This window comes from Mesocricetus auratus, unplaced genomic scaffold (assembly GCF_017639785.1).
Source record: "Mesocricetus auratus isolate SY011 unplaced genomic scaffold, BCM_Maur_2.0 Super-Scaffold_100018, whole genome shotgun sequence".
NCBI classification, from domain to species: Eukaryota; Metazoa; Chordata; class Mammalia; order Rodentia; family Cricetidae; genus Mesocricetus; species Mesocricetus auratus.
Window position 1 is genome coordinate 8,623,954 of NW_024429199.1, and position 15,997 is coordinate 8,639,950.

The 15,997-nt window shown below is 46.2% G+C and overlaps 2 protein-coding genes and 1 long non-coding RNA gene across 3 annotated transcripts; 1 reads left to right on the forward strand and 2 right to left on the reverse strand.

Moving 5' to 3' along the window:
• Positions 1-625: 625 nt before the first annotated feature.
• On the reverse strand, positions 626-4,498 carry Tspyl4 (TSPY like 4). Its single transcript, XM_040728166.1, has 2 exons — positions 2,543-4,498; positions 626-2,109 (listed from the first exon to the last, which is right to left on the reverse strand). Exon 1 carries the CDS (start codon positions 4,405-4,407, stop codon positions 3,199-3,201), a length of 1,209 nt encoding a protein of 402 aa, XP_040584100.1. The 5' UTR covers positions 4,408-4,498; the 3' UTR covers positions 626-2,109; positions 2,543-3,198.
• LOC121132811 lies at positions 4,449-9,936 on the forward strand. Its single transcript, XR_005869455.1, has 3 exons — positions 4,449-4,581; positions 6,564-6,705; positions 7,156-9,936. It is a non-coding gene; the product is annotated as an uncharacterized LOC121132811 (long non-coding RNA).
• A 2,645-nt stretch (positions 9,937-12,581) lies between these two features.
• On the reverse strand, positions 12,582-15,250 carry Tspyl1 (TSPY like 1). The gene has a single exon (XM_013115822.3). It carries the CDS (start codon positions 15,139-15,141, stop codon positions 13,990-13,992), a length of 1,152 nt encoding a protein of 383 aa, XP_012971276.1. The 5' UTR covers positions 15,142-15,250; the 3' UTR covers positions 12,582-13,989.
• Positions 15,251-15,997: the final 747 nt, after the last annotated feature.

Here is a 15,997-nt window from a genome sequence, read left to right on the forward strand (position 1 = left end):
AGACAGCACCACTCCCTTGCTGCAGGTTGACATGGTTTCTGTTCTGCTTAATCTACTGTGAAATTTAGACTCCGACATCCTATCTGCGTCACTTGCCAAACAGCTGGTTCGTTCCTACATCCCTTCCCTGCTCCATTCCCTTGAATTTATTCTTTCTTCCTCAGTTTTAGATCTTAATTTCCTTCCTTTGATACAGTCTTCATACTAGACAGACAGACAGATAGATGGATGAGTGCCATGTATATGCCATATATACATCTTGAATTAAGGCTATATCAAAGGAGATTTATATATATGTATATATTAGAGAGAGAGATGTGCATGTGTATATATATGATATATATGTATACATACAAGTATAAAATCAGCCCAGCTGCCTCTGAGTTGCTTTGTAGCCCAAGCTGGCCTCATACTCCAGCTCCTCCTTCCTCAGGCTCCCAAGCGCTGCAGTCACAGATGTGAGCTGCCACACCCAGTTCCCCTAGTTGTTCTCTGTGCAGCCTCAAAACCAGTTCAGATAGTCTCCCACCTGCCTGCCAAAGAATCATAATTTTGGTCTTCTCAGTTCATGTTGCCCTGTGAACACTTCATTGCTGCCCAACCTGTATTATCCCAGACAGCAGAGAACCTTTTATTCATCTTTATTCATTTATTTCTTTTTGGTGATGACAAGAAACACAACAGTAACATAGTTTTCCTTCAAGCACACAGGAGAAGACAAAAGACTAAGGTTCTCGTTTCCTGTGATAGCAATTCTAGTCCCCACACTGGTTAAGAACATAATGTCAAGTATTACTACAGCAAGAAATATCAGTAGGACAAGTTACATTTTTCCTTTTGAAATCACTTTTACAAGACACAGCAACAGTTTTCAAAATCTTCAGACGTCAAAGATCACATTGTGCGGATTGTGTTTCTAAGAATACAGCTATAGGTGAACAGACACCAGAATAAGTTAATCTAGTAATGAATATTCACAGGAATCTTCATACTGCAAAGGACAGAAATTCAAATGTTTGCACTTGTTCTCAATTATAAGCAAAAGGCAGGCTTGTAAACATCAATTCTGCCAGTCAGCTGACAGGGAGTAAGGGTTTGGTCAAGCGCAGTGGGATAAGGAGTGCACACCATTGATCTCCCAGACAAAGGTCACTCCTGGAATCTGAAGGCAAAAAACACCCAGACTTACATCTGTTTACAAAAGATCAATTGGTGAAGTTGAGAATTAGGAAGGGCTATAGGAAATACCTTCAAGCATCCCTTTTAAATCCCAACCCATCTGATCTCCCTCCCCATTCTACCCTGGGACATGCCTTGGGGACCCCTGCTCCTGCAAGATGTCAGTCATCATAGCTGGCCTATGACTCCCTCAGTAACACGCTCCCTTTCTCTCTACTCCCCTTCTTAAAGTCTCAGCCTCCACTGAAGGTATCCAGATCTCCTGTGCCCGAGCTTCAGACAAGTCCTTTAAGTCAGAAAGGGAACCGGTGAGGGCGACAGCTGCAGGCTTCGAACTAGGAGCCGCTGTCACTGCTGCGTACCCACGGGAACACATCCTGCAACCCAGACTCCTCACACACCCCCATCCCGCAGAAGAGGCTTGGAGTCTCCCACAATGCACTCTACAGCCCACTCCCTCCTTTGTTAGGATGGAAACAAGGGAGGAAAGTCAAAAGCTGATAAGTAAGGGCCAAGGTCATGCGTACTGAACGGGGGTGACGCACATAGCTGCTCTCTGGTCATTCTACAGGCTGAGGCCGGAAAACCAGGCGGCTTCAGAAACAGGTGCAGTCGTAGCTGGTCCTTCACATCCTGCCCCAGGGAGGCACAGTTTGTCATTGACAGTCTTCTTTCTCTTCTCCCAGGGTCTCAAACTAGAGTTTAGGAAACACACAGCGTCTGGTAGTGTGGACAAGGAGGGAGGAGGGGAGGGGGTCTCCCTTGGCATTTTCAGATGTTGCTAAGAGACGTGTGAAATAGTGAGGGCAGCAAGAGATTTGGAGACTACAGTAGCTTTTTTTTTTTTCCTGCCTGTATACAGTGGGGGAGGGGAGGGAGAAAAAAAAACCCTGCTGCCAGTTTTGTTTTTCTGTCTCTGGGCTGTAACTGCTTCAAAGAGAAAGGAACGGGGGGGGAGAAAAAGAGAAGAGTCAGTGAGAGAAGACAAGCAAACCCTGTGTGCCACAAATGATTTCTAACTGCCCCGACCTAGGCAGCTTGGACTTTAATCAGAGTGGGTATGGATGCAGGAAGAGGGGGTTACCAAACAAAATCGCCTGGCTTCGGAATAATTTGTTGGCTAGGGCTCAGAAGAACTAACTGCTACGGTGGCCACTCCAGCTTTGCCTTGGGCACTGTCACGTGTGACTAAGCATCCTGCCCAGTAGCCAGCTGAGTCATGGGTAATGGTACACACTGTAGGGGGCACTGTGTGCTGCCTAGGAGCTTAGGTCCTTAGATAGTTCCTGAGGAACAGTGTTGGCTTGTGCAAAGCTCACCCCAGACAGAACTAGTGGGCAATTGCACAGGTCTTCATACTCACCAGTAGCTGATCACGATGCACAGTAACCAAAGGTACAAGACCAATGTGGAAACATAAAACACTCCTCGACTATTACTTCCCTCATGCCTAGTAGTCACCCACCAGCTTGTTACTGTTATACCCATAATAAGCAGGGTGAAGAGCAAAGGCCCCAGGAAGACAGCTAGGATCAGTTGGAATGTCCTGTTGGGCTAATGGCTGGGTTGGGATACAGTTCCATCTTGCAGTGGTGAAAGTCACAATTCATCACAGTACATAGACATCAGGGACACAGCATGAAACCTGGCTAGTTCTTGGTGAGGATGGGTCAAGCTTTCTTGTGGTAGAGAACCACTTTTAAAAACTAGAAGAAGACACAGTCACAGACAGGAACCAAGCCATGCAAAGGAAGGCAGTGCAGACTACAGCACTGTGAGCTTGGCATAGAAGCAGTTTGGAGGCCATGCACTTGGAACACCATTAACACTATGCAGAACGTCGTGATGGCCTAGAGAAAGAAGAGCACAGACTTGGAAGCCACAGTCTTGAAACTACTGGAGACTTAGAACCAAAGGACACAATCCAACAGGAGGAGAAAGCAGACAGAGGGCCGCATGCTGCCGGCCAAGCCGAGGAGGTGGGAGGACTCCTTCAGGAGCTTCTCGAAAGGACAGAGCTTAGCCAGACTGGAACCTGAAGGACCTGGGACTCTCCACTGGCTGTCTTGGTGGGACTCGAACTCCTCTGCGTGGCCCATCGCCCATCAGATAATATTGTAGGGGATTGGACCACAGCTCCCCTTTGATAATTTCAGCTATTCTGTCGAATTCTAGGAGGCTGTGGTCTGAGAACCAATTGAAGAAACTGGGAATCGTGTTCCCCTCACGATTCCTGTGGATATGGGCCTGGGGTTCTTGGCCCCGGTGCCAGCGGATTGGAGTGGAGAGCGACACCACTCGACCGGAGGATCTGCGCTCATATTCCTTGACCAGCCCCTCATTTCGGAAGTAGGGGTTGCTTTGAAAGATGAACTTAAACTTGCAGCCTGCTCTTGGGTGCTTCAGCTCCTCCACCTCTAAATTGATCATGTATCTCATCATGTCTTCATCTTGGCCACTGATCATTGGTGACAGCTGGGGGTGGTTCCGAAAAGCGGTGACCCAGAAACCTGGGATGTTCTGGATGATGAAACTTCGGCGCTGCATATGCAGCCTTCTCATCCGCCCGAATTTGCGTTCCAGCTGGAGGAAGGCCCGGTCAGCCTGCGCATTCACGTTTGACAGCTCTTGATCGATGGCCTCCAGCGAGTCCATGCAATTATTGATCTTCGGGGCCCTAGGACGATTCTCCTCCTTCCCTCCTCCAGCTACCTTTTTTTCCTTCTGTACCCCCTTCTTTTCCTGCATCGCCGCCCCTGCTTCTCCCTCCTTTCCCGCGGCCGCAGCGATGGCGCACTTAGTCTTCTTCGCCCCTGGCTTCATCTGAGACCCCAGGCCCACGGCACCACAGGCTTCAAGAGCTTTCGGCCCAGCAGGGCTGCGCGGCCCTCCAGGCTGACAGCCATTTTTATTGCTGTCATCAGCTGCCACCGGGGCTGAGGCTGCATCCCCGCCCTTTGATGGAGACAGAGCATCCTCCAGCCCCTCTCCGGCCGCCGCAGCACCGCGATTCTCAGCCACTGCGGGGCAAAGCGCAGGTCCGCAGTGCTCGGAATCCAGGGGCGCGCCTCCCTCCGCACCGGCCTCACCTGCAGTCTCCATCGCCCGCGCCGCGTCGGTTTCCTCGCGGAGCCCCTGGTCCTGGTTCAGATCCAGATCTTCCGGGGCATGGGCAGGGACCGCGGTGTTAGCGAGAAGGAGCTCATTGCCCTCATCCAGGCCGCTCATTTTGGAAGATGTCAGCCCTGCAGAGGAGCCTTCCTTGTCCTCTGCAGACGCAGCGCAGCACCGCAGTGAGTGCTTAGCTCCACCCCTTTTCCTTCGGGGCTGCTGCTACCATGGCAACCTGTGACGTCAGGGTAGCAGCTGCATCTAACTGTAGCGCGAGAATTCGCTACCCAGGTAATTTGCTTGTCAATCAAGTGTAATCTTTTTGTCTTTTTACCCGATGCTGTAAATTTAATATTATCTGGGAAATTGCGTTCATTTACATAAATGGATGCAGAATTGTATTAATGCGTATTTGAAAATCTCCGATTTAATTTCGACAGTACCTAAACCATTGTCTCAATAAACTAAAAAATAAAAGCTATTGTCTAATAAAAATCAGGTCTCATTGAGCTCCTCAGAAATAGAAAAGCGAATTCACTAGCTCACAGGCCTTCCTTATTTCGGACGCAAATTCATGGCGGCTACTGAGGAATTGCGCAGAATCTGATTTTGAAAAGGAAGTGTCGTTACTGTTTTCATTTTCATGCAAACAAGACATTCAAAAGATTCATGTCGATTTCTGTAACCATTTTGATGTTTATATACATTGATCAACGTTTATGAAGCAATTGGATATTTACTCACTTTTAAACGAATAGCAAACTGCTTCTTCCTCACAGGTGGTCACACGAATGCCATATACACAAATTTAGCCTTTAGGTATTTCTGGAGGAAATATAATCTCAGAGGGCTTTAATTTCTAAAACGATGCATATTAAAGCTCATTTGTCTTGGGTTATAATCTTAGTTTCTGCTTCATGCTTGTGTGTATGAACCCAACAAACATTTGCCCAAATTTGCTTTTCTGATAGTAGAGACAATTATCGTTTTTTTAAGACAGCTAAGTTATTGTCTCTTTAAAATAGCTACTTAAAAAAAAAGAAAGGTCATGCATTCAAGTCAACTTAGAGAATTTATTTGTAATCACACTGTCTCTTACTTTGCTAAAGTCAGAATGTCGATGTTAACCCTTGGGGATATGGAAGACCAAAGAGAGACTTAAATTCTGCATATTTAATGTTTCAATTCCTGTTAGAACAAGGTGTTACAGCTCTTTGCATTGGGAAATTAATTGACTCTCCCCCAGAGTATGGTTATGCTCAAACAAAAGTCTGGAGATAAGGGTTTAAAGAAAAATAGCATTGCCCCAAGAACTCTAGTGAGGAAAGTGATGGTACCTGGTTCTACTAAGACTGGAAGGTGATGACAGAGACACTGGGGAACAATGAATGGAATATCATTCAGTTTGATTTTTTTCTTTGTGATCCAAATTGAGCATTCCTACTCAAAGACAGAATATCCAGATTGACCTCTTCCAGCTAGAAAATAATCAATTATCCAAATAAAATTAAAATGCGCAAACAAGATTAGTTTCACAGTGTGTTTTACCACAAATGGTGTTAGTGGAGATGAAACAGGAAATTAGTTTCTAAATGTGTCATATATTCAAACAGCATAATTTCTGGCGTCATGTGTGAAATAGTGCAAAGTACTATGTATACCTAAAAACATCCTGTCAATAGGAAGACTTATCACTGGGTGATTATTTCATAGAGGGAATGGTCCCAGTGACAAGCATCTCTGAAGTTCCTATAAATGCTCACACACACTGTAATAACCATAATTAGTCTCACAACTTAGAACTGGTACACACACATTCTAGTTCCTAGGTGGGAGAAATCAGCCTTTAAGATACTATTAAAAATCTGGCTCTAGTTTGTCAGCATTTGATGTAGAATTTTTTCTATTCTGAAGAAACTATTTATGGCAATTTTAGATCATAAGTTCATTGAAATAACTGTGACATGTCTTTTCAGCATAAATTCAGTATTCTACTATAAAGGCTGAACTATATAGTCCTTATTCTACCTAGCCTATCACTATTAAATTTTTTTCATTGGCTTGTGTAGTTATGATGGTTCCCTGTGATATTTTCCATTAAAAACAAAAGACAAAACTCATGTGCCCTTGCTTTCTCCAAAGTATTAAAAAACAAACAAACAACAACAAAAAAAAAACAGGCGAAAGAACCTCAACCTCACTTACACCTGTTACCAGGATTGGTTATGCAAGTACACTTTGTTATTTTGATTTTGTTGTTGTTGTTATTGCAGTGGTAATGGTGGCACCGGGGTTTGAACCCAAGACCACAAGTAAGTGAGACAAGCTCTCTACCACTGAGCCACAACCCTAGTCCAAAACACAAACTATGGAGTCAAGTCCTAGTTGTGCTGGTTAAGAAGCTGGTTGGAGTGGGTAAGTTGTTTCACTTGACAAAGTCACAATGCCCTCGTATGAACAAACTAACGTTTACGTACAGAGCTATCATAAAGAAAATAAAAAGTACTTGGACTGAGATATGCAAAAGACAACTCGGTTGTTTTCCTTGTTATTTTTGTACTAAGAATGCCCACAGTAAATAGACTATATTGCAGTCAGTACAAATGTCAAATTCTAGTATACAGGGCTATAGCAGTGTATAGAATAAAGAAAATAAGTGAAAACTTGGGAAAGAAAAGAGTTGAGTTTCACCAAGAATGCAAGTTAAATGATCAAAGCTTAGAAACCAAAGTACATAGCCACAATAATATGATTATTTCCCAATGATTCCAGACACATGTGATTTCTGACCTATTAGGAAGAGAAGGGCTTATTGTTGGAAATAAAATGTGTGTTTTGTTTTTTTTACATCGTTCCATGCACTAGCACACAGTGGTACCGACAGTGACCTGGGCTTGGGAGAGTTGGCCCCAACAGCATGGGTGCAGGAGAGTCAACCCTGCCTCTCAAATGGATGACACAGGAGAGCTGGCCTCGATGGCTTGGATGTGGGTGAGCTGCTCCCACCTCTCTGGCTGACCGACTTGGAAGAGCAGGGCCTGTCCCTCGCCTGGGCAGCAAAGCAGGCCCTAACACCCAGGACAGCTGGCCTGTTGATGCTACTGACTGAAGAGATGGTCCTGTCCCTCCTCTGGGCAGTGTGGGAGACACTGGAGAGCCAGCCCCTATGACATGGGCATGGGAGAGCTGGCCCCACCTCTTGCCCAGAGGGGTGCACATGCTGGAGAGCTGGTCTGCAAGTAGGATCATTCCATGACTCAGCACAACAGTAGGGTATTTGAGAGTTTCTCTGAGGGTTCAGTATTGATGTTGCAGTAGAAGCCAAAGGCATTGAACTAGCCTAACAACTAGTTGCAACGAACATTTGAAAAAAAAAAAAAGCTGTTTGGGCTGATTGGGCAAAAGGGTGTATGAGATACTAATGTGATACGTAGCAACTTGGAATGCCACTACAAGGAAAGAATGTATGATGGAGACGCAGGAACCACAGAGGAGTGGAATGGTACATCCCAGAATGCTGCAGTTGATACAGGAGCAGGTCATTGCCAAGAGGGGTGGATGAGGTTTTTTTTGGGAGGGTCTACAAGGATGCAGGTTGCTGAGAAATAAAAATTATGTTTTTAAAAAAGTTATCATTCCACTGACTAAATCCAAGAAAGGCACATATTTTACATTTCTTTTGTTTTTTTTCCTTTTGTTTTTGTTGTTTCAAGATAGAATTTCTCTGTGCATCTCTGGCTGTCCTGGAACTTACCTTTAGATCAGGCTGGCCTTGAACCAGAGATCCACCTGCCTCTGCTGGGATTAAAGGCATGTGCCACCATGACCAGCTCTAGTCTGCATTTCATAAGGACAGCAGTTCCTGATTTCTCGGTAACCGGCTTATTCATATAAGTGAGGGAAAGTTCAGCTAAGCAACTTCATCTGCCCAGTAAACATCCTAAGTTACATTTGTAATGACAAGAAAGTTACAGTCTTCTAGGATCTGGAGACACTCTATTTTCTTTATAAACATATTCCTTTTTTAAAAAGCAGATTGGGAAAGGCATTCAACTAATATCAAGCCATACATATTTAGAATTTCAGATATATTTTATGGCAAAATTAGAAGTTGCCACAATAGAATACAAGTTTCTTAGCTTGACATGAAAATGAGTACAGCCTGTGTTCCTCATATCTTGGGTAATATACTTTTTTTGCTGAACCTATATTGAAAATATAAACCTATATATATGGAAATAATGACACAGAAATAATGGAATTACAAAGCAGAGCAGACAGTAAATTGCTACTACAGCTATGAATGTGTTTAGAATGGTTTCGGTTTTATGGTGCTGTGCGTTTCCAGTATGGTATCTTCCAAGTGCAGACAGTTGAAGTGGTACCATCGTGTGTTACATGTGCTCGTGGTGACTTGGTGAGTGAAACACAGTGGTTATCAGTAATGTTTCAGTCTACTATTGTAAACAATAGGCACCTAGGGCCGTTTAGAAGATAGGAAAATAGTCTCATCTTTATTAGGGGTACTTGACACCTCACTGAACTCCACACACACATCACCCACCCGCCATGCTCTACAATCAGCCCTTTGTTTCATGCTGCACCCACATGTGAGATGTGAAAAGGTCCAAACCTCGCTATTTTCTCACCAATTACTTTTCATAATAAAAGCAAACATAATTCCTTGTCAGTTATTTTTCAATCCCCACATAGCGCCTACAATATGGAAAAAGAAAAATAATGGACAAAGGAGGATTGTTACAAAAATTAAAAAGATGACTTTGAGGCACTCTGATGCAATTGCAGGGAATTTTGGACAAGTTTTTAAAGACTTGATTTGAGAAGACAGACACAGTATGCAAAAACAAGCTGTCAAATTCAGTGTGTTCCACTGAACTGAAAAAATAAATCTGTGTTTTCAGCAGAAAAATTGTTACGTAGCATCTCAGATGCATTCAATTACAAAATTTGTTTATATGTTAGCATATTTAATGACAAAGTATCAGAACCATTTACTGGTGGTAAGTTTATTAAATCATGAATGGAACATGGTTTGATATCCCCTCTAAGAGTAATATTTCTAAAATCAGCTTGTCTCACCAGCCTGCAATTTGAGGAAACTAGGTGGAATTAACTATGAGGAGTAAATTTTACATTTTATGCTTTAATGACAGATTGCCACACTGATGCTACAAACACAGTTCACCTTGCCACTGTTGTTAAAAGTATTTATGACCATCATGTTCCTGAAGAAACAGATTCTCAACTAAATCAAAAGATTTTACACCAAATGGTCAAAAAGAAGTTAAAGGGATTTGCTTTGTCCATTGTCAACATATCTGTTATAGTCACTGATAATGCCTTGGAGACAAAAGATAAAGGAGCAGGGTTGTAATGTAACAGAAGACAATGCAACCACTTTCTCAAATTCATGTTTGAATAAGTATATCGTTACCAACTTGTGAATCTTGCAAGAGCCAAGGAACTAATCGTAACCAATTCAGAAATTCCTCTAAAGTGTTGAGGTTGACTATGGAGACATCATTTACTTTTCAAAAGTAAGATGGCTAAGTTAAGACCAAATATTGAAATTATTTTTTCGTTTAGGGCATGTTATCAAGTTGTTTATGGAAGCAAAAGCTAAATTTGTGCCAGATCTTAATAATAAAAACTGGCTAAAAGACTTAATATTTTTATATTTAAAAGGGCTAAGTCTGTGTATTCAGAATGAAAACTAACTCATCAATGAAATATTTCTAATTATAATAGAAATCCAAATGAAACTGGAATCATGACAAGCTCAAATTCAGAAAATTTTATGTATTTCAACACATTGGCTGAGCAGTTTTGAGCACAGTAAAAAAACATATAGCCTTTCTTTTCAGTTTTATATAGCTTGAAAACAGATTTCAAGATTTCTAGGGAAATTCTATTTTGCTAAGTTTACAACTTTTTTTTTTTTTTTTTTTTTTGGTTTTTCGAGACAGAGCTTCTCTGTATTGCTTTGGAGGCTGTCCTGGAACTTGCTCTGTAGACCAGGCTGGCCTTGAACTCACAGAGATTCGCCAGCCTCCCGAGTGCTGGGATTAAAGGTGTGTGCCACCAACGCCCAGCTATAACTCTGTTTTTAATCAGCATAAATATGTACAATTTTCAAAGGAAACACATAACGCTTCAATCTAACACTCAATTTAAGATAATTCTTAAAGCAGGATAGTGGTGGCATATACCTTTGGTTCCAGCACTGGGGATGCAAGAGGCAGTCTGATCTCTGTGAGTTCAAGACTAGCCTGGTCTACAAAGTGCAGGACAGGCTCAAAAGCTACAGAGAAACCATGTCTCAAAAAAAAAAAAGGGTAATTTTTGTCTAATATGACCCAGAGAAGCCAAAATAATTGAACATGTCAAATCTAGAGCATGAACAAACATGGTTTCTGAATGATACTTCCAGAGTTTTTCTCTCAGCCTAGAATGGGACATTTCTAGTAAGATCCAGACACTATTCATACTGCTAGCCTGGAGCTACCCTTAAAAACTCATTGCTTTAGGGTGATGGACAGGAGCAGGTTGCGGCTGAAGCTATCAGGGAGCTCAATGCTCAGAAATGGGAAGGAAAGTCCACATTGTTGGCAGTACCCTAGGGAAAGTGCATTTGCGTACACCAATGCTATTTACAAGGCAAAGGATGCTGAGCAGGCCTCATAGCAGTGACAAGGTGATTACACATCTCTTCAGTAACATCAGTTTTAGCCTGGTACTAATAAATGAAAAATTAAAAGCTCAAACACCTATTATTCCTCTGGCTCTTTTATCTTTTTTTAAACTTTCTTTCACATCATATGCCACAATCCCACCCATCCTCACCCCCTCACTAATAAAACAAAACAATTTAAGAGAAAAAAGCTGGGGGCAGGCTTGATAGAAGCTGTGGTGTGACACAGTGAATCACACAGTAAATCCCTTTATCCATCTTTACATGCAGGAGCTCATAGCAAAGAATCTTGGGTCTGTTTTGAGGTCCCTGGTCTCTGCTACATCGTGGATGCTGCCTTGTGTCATGGAGATCATGCAGCCCTGGGCCCACAGGACCAGATCCTTGGCCACTACCCAGCCCCTCTAGGTTCCAGATGGGGTAGATGTTGGGGTGGGCTAACACGTAACACTGATTCTGGGCCTGGGTAGTTGCAAGGATGGTCAGCCGGCAGCTCTCCCCTGCCTCCACCACCAGCGTGAGCTCTCCAGCACTGCCCTGGCTTGTCTGTCCCTTGCAGTGATAAGCTAGGGGCAGCACCTATCCTGCTGCCTAGGTGAGGTTCAGGGCCTGCTCTCCTGAGTGCTGCAGCTGATGGGGATCAGGGGCAGCTGTCCTGCTCTTATGACTTAGGGCCAGTTCTATCTACCTCAGCTGTTGATTGGGGGGGTGTCTCTTCCCCACCCAGGCCACACACTGCAGGAGGCGAGCGGGTCTAGGTCTCCCATGTTCACAGGCCAGCATACCGTGCCCATGTCAACAAGGTCGGCTCCACTGTGCTGCCCAGATGAGGTGGAGGGCCCACTTTCCCGACTACTGTAGCTGGTAAGCTCCCTTGCCAGCTGGAGGCGGTATGGGCGAGGTGGGAGGGGTCTTGGCCCTGCCCCCCCACTACACCACAGGTGAGGGAGGTGGTAGCAGCTAGGCCCTCTCCCGCCCTCAGGGCTGGCTTAGTCAACTCTACTATACTGCCCAGTGGGGCACAGGGCTGCCGCGGGTGGGGGTCGGGTCAGGTCCCCCACCTGCTGCAGGTATTGAGGGGCTAGGGGAGGAGATGAGAGGGGCATGGCCTGCTCTTCCATTCTCACGCCCTCGGTGAACAGGGTCAGCTCACTGTGCTGCCCAGGTGAGGTGAGGGCCATCTCCTGAGAGCTTCGGTCAGTGAGAGGCAAGACCAGTTCTCCCTAGCTTTACAGCCAGTGAGAGGCGGGGCCAACTCTCGGCAGCCCAGTCTCTGCCTTTGGTGGCATCAGGAGCCATGGACATCAACAGAAATTGTGACCCCAAGGAAGTGAAGGGGTTGGTGTCCTGCACAAGTTGACAGTTGTTAACTGTCAACATTTTAATGCAACAAAACAATGACAGGAGCAACTACTCTCGTACTCTGGGAGATACAGTCCTGTGCGCTCTTGTCAGACCTCTGGGATAATGTTGGTTGTGTCCTTTTAAGAAAAGTTGTAACTTGATAATCTTGTCAATTATACAAACCTTGGTCAATTATACAAGCACTTAAGGTCAGGATGAAAAATAAAACATCCAAGGGAGTGCCATGCTTTTATTCACCATCTTGCATATAAATGGCAACAAATATCTCATAGTACAGTTTTAATTTGACAGAGCACTTTTACAACTGTTGTGTAATTTAAGAGGCTACCAAGAATATCAAGTCACATATCTATTTTTCCATGAAGACAATAATTGGACAAACTTGATAAAGACCAAATTATCTAAACTACATTTCTAAGAATTTAGATTAATATTGAAAATTATTATGAATACTCATTTGTCTCAGTATTGTCAAGACTATTGTTCTTCCAAATGGTTTCAAATAAATGAAAAAGAAAGTAATTTAAGTTTCCCAGTAAACAGAACAAGAAGCCTTTTACTAAATGCTAGTAAAATATGGGCACAATGTTACTCTTTTAGATACATCAAGTCACATATAAATAGAAGAAAACAACTCAAACTTGTACTATTTCTTCAAAGAACCATTGTCTAGGCAACATTTAGCACTCAAAACTCGCTATAATTTTTCTATTGCAATCCTGAGAAAGCATTTCTCTTCACATCACCCTTGGACTTGAAAGCTCTTAGTCAACCTTGTCTTTATCATCAGCCCAGTTTTTATCTGACTTAATGTGATCAGTTCATTTTCCCTGCTTAGGGTAGCCATCACAATCTCTCTAGTTCTTCCATGCCATCATAATCTCTCTAGTTCTTCCATACATTACAGGGAAGTCTCACCTGTTTCCACCTAACTCCGTCTCCCTATGACCCTGTTTAGGCCTTGTTAGCCTGGCTGGGGAGTTGGGAAGAGAGGAGATGGGGCAGCCAGAGTTCTGCAGCCTCTCTGAGCATCCTCTCTGGAAATGCTCCCAGTCTAAATGGACTACAAATGCTGACCTTGCAGATATTTCTGAACTACTTCTATTCATTTAAAACAACAAGAAGAAGGTGGGAGAGGGTGGAGCTTGGTATAAGCCACGGCAAGCAGTATTAGAAGGTGGTGCAGGAAGAGCGTCGGGAAAACCGCCCACTTGCTCTCCTGCAGTATCATTAATGCCAAGCAACTGTCTGCAAACTTGGTGTCCACACTGCCACATGCTCAACAGGTAAATGGAAGGGCTCCCTAGACGAAGGTGGCAGCAAGTAGGTACCAGACTGAAATCAACAGGGTCCGAGCAGTGTGAAAGCAGCGTGATCTTCAGTATCACGAGTTAAGCTTCGAAAGGGTCTGAAACACCATGAGCTAGCAGACACTACCACAGAACGGCATGGAGGCCATGTGACAGCAGCAGCATGTCCACAGTCTTAATCTTGAGGGTGAGATGCAGAAGACGCAGAAAAGTCACGAGGGGGGAAAAAATCAAGAACACGGCATACCGGTAGCATTTGCTCAAGCACAGGTGAGAAGCAGCCTGTTCCGGCAGCATTTTCAAAGGCAAAGGTTAGCCTGACTGGAAGCCAAAGGGCCTGGGAATCTCCACTGGCTCTCTTACTGGGCGGCGTCTGGGTCTCCGGATTCCCTCACGGGACAGGTAGTACTGCAGTGGGTTTGGCCACAGGTCCTCTTTGATAATCTCGGCAATTCTGTCGGATTCCGGAAGGCTGTGGTCTGAGAACCAGGTGAAGAAGCTGCAGATGAGGTTTTGGTTTCTGCGAATGAAGGACTGCGGCTCGTGCCCCCTCCGCCATATGATCGGGGTGGAAAGGGACACCACTCGGCCAGACGCCCGAACCTCGTATTCCTTGACGATCAGCTTGTTTCTGAAGTAGGGGTTCCTCCGGAAGAAGAACTTGAACTTGCAGCCGGTCTTCGGGTGCCTGAGTTCCTTCACCTCCAGGTTGGTGACGTACCTCAGCATCTCTGCATCCTGACCCCTGATCATGGAGGACAGCTGCGGGTGGTTCCGGAAGGCGGTCATCCAGAAGCCGGGGATGTTCTGAATGATGTAGTTCCTTCTCTCCAGGTAGTGCCGCCGCATCCGCCCAAACTTCTGCTCCAGATGTTGGAAGGCCCGGTCAGCCTGCGCATTCACAGTGTCCAGTTCCTGCTGGATGGCCTCCAGGGGGTTCATGCGGAGATTTATGCCCAGATGCCAGGGCCCGGCCTCCTCCTCCTCCGCCTCCCTCACCCCTCCGCTCTCCTCCAGCATCTCCGCGTCTCCCCCCGCGGGCTCCAGCTCCATCACCTCCTCCGGTCCCTCCGCCGCCACTGCCACCCGAGCCCGCTCCTCTACAGCTGCCACGGCGACGGCGCCCTGCTGGGTCTTCAGGCCGTCGGCCTCGGCGCCCCGGCTTTCTGCGGCCTTCTCCCCGCCTTTGGGGGCGGCTGACGCGGCTGCCGGGGGACCCTCGGCGGCAGGCGGAGTCTCTCCCTGCCCGGCTGCGGTCACCCGCACCTGGGGCTCAGGGCCCACGACGCCCGGGGACGCCGGGCTCGCCGCGGTCTGCGCGCCGCCCTCACCTGTCACCACGGTCGCCGAGCTTTCCTCGCCGAGCAGCGGACGCCGGCCCGGGCTCCCCGGGACGCTGTCAGCATCGCGCAGGCCGCGCTCGTGGGGGACCAGGGTCCCCTCGTCCGGCTGCGGGCCGTCCATGCCGGGTCCGGTCGCGTCCCTCGCGGGGTCCACACGACTCCCCTGCGAGTGCGGAACGCAGCTCCCGCTACGCCCCTTGCCTGTCTCCGGGGCGGTGACGTCAGAGCCGCAGCCCGCGGGTCTCGCGAGGGTTTGCGGCGCGGGGCATGTCGGTCCTCCTAGGAGGCCGAAGACGGCGGCGGCGGAAGTGCTTCCAGGGTTTTTGCGAGCAGCCCGGCCGCCGCCGCGGTGGCCGCGCGATGCTTTACGCTGCCTCCTGCCCAAGGTCGGCCAACAAGTGCGTCCGCCTGCCAGTCACGTGAGAAAGTAAAAGTGCCGCCGGGCTTCCGAAAAAGCCAGGAGCGAAAGTGCCGGCCCTCTGGTGCTGAGGAGGATCCCGCGACCTCTGGGCTAACCTGGGCTACCTAGGGAGCCGCCGCCGTCCCAAAACAATAATAAAATCACAACTCGCTTCTAACCTCTGGCGTCCCTGGGGGGACAAAGCGCTGTGGGGTTTAGGAATTGCTGTTTTCCGGAAGATGCTTGGTGGCTGTAACTGATTGCTCTTACGGTGATAAACGCCCCATCCACTAGTTCTTACAAGAATCCTGTGACGTGTTACGACATCCATTTTACTCTCTGGAGCTGAGACGAGGAGAAACAGCGGCTCACCAAATCGCATAGAAAAATGACAGATTTGCGTCCAGGAGATTGGATTCCGGTGTTCTCTGCACAGAGTGTGACGTCACTTTAACACAAAGCGTAAACGCATAGTCAGTCTCAACTTGTGATACGTTTTTCCCTCCTCCACGTCCACAAACACATGAACATTTACACGTTAACACAAAACATTCAGTCCCTTTCTGTTTTGAGGAAA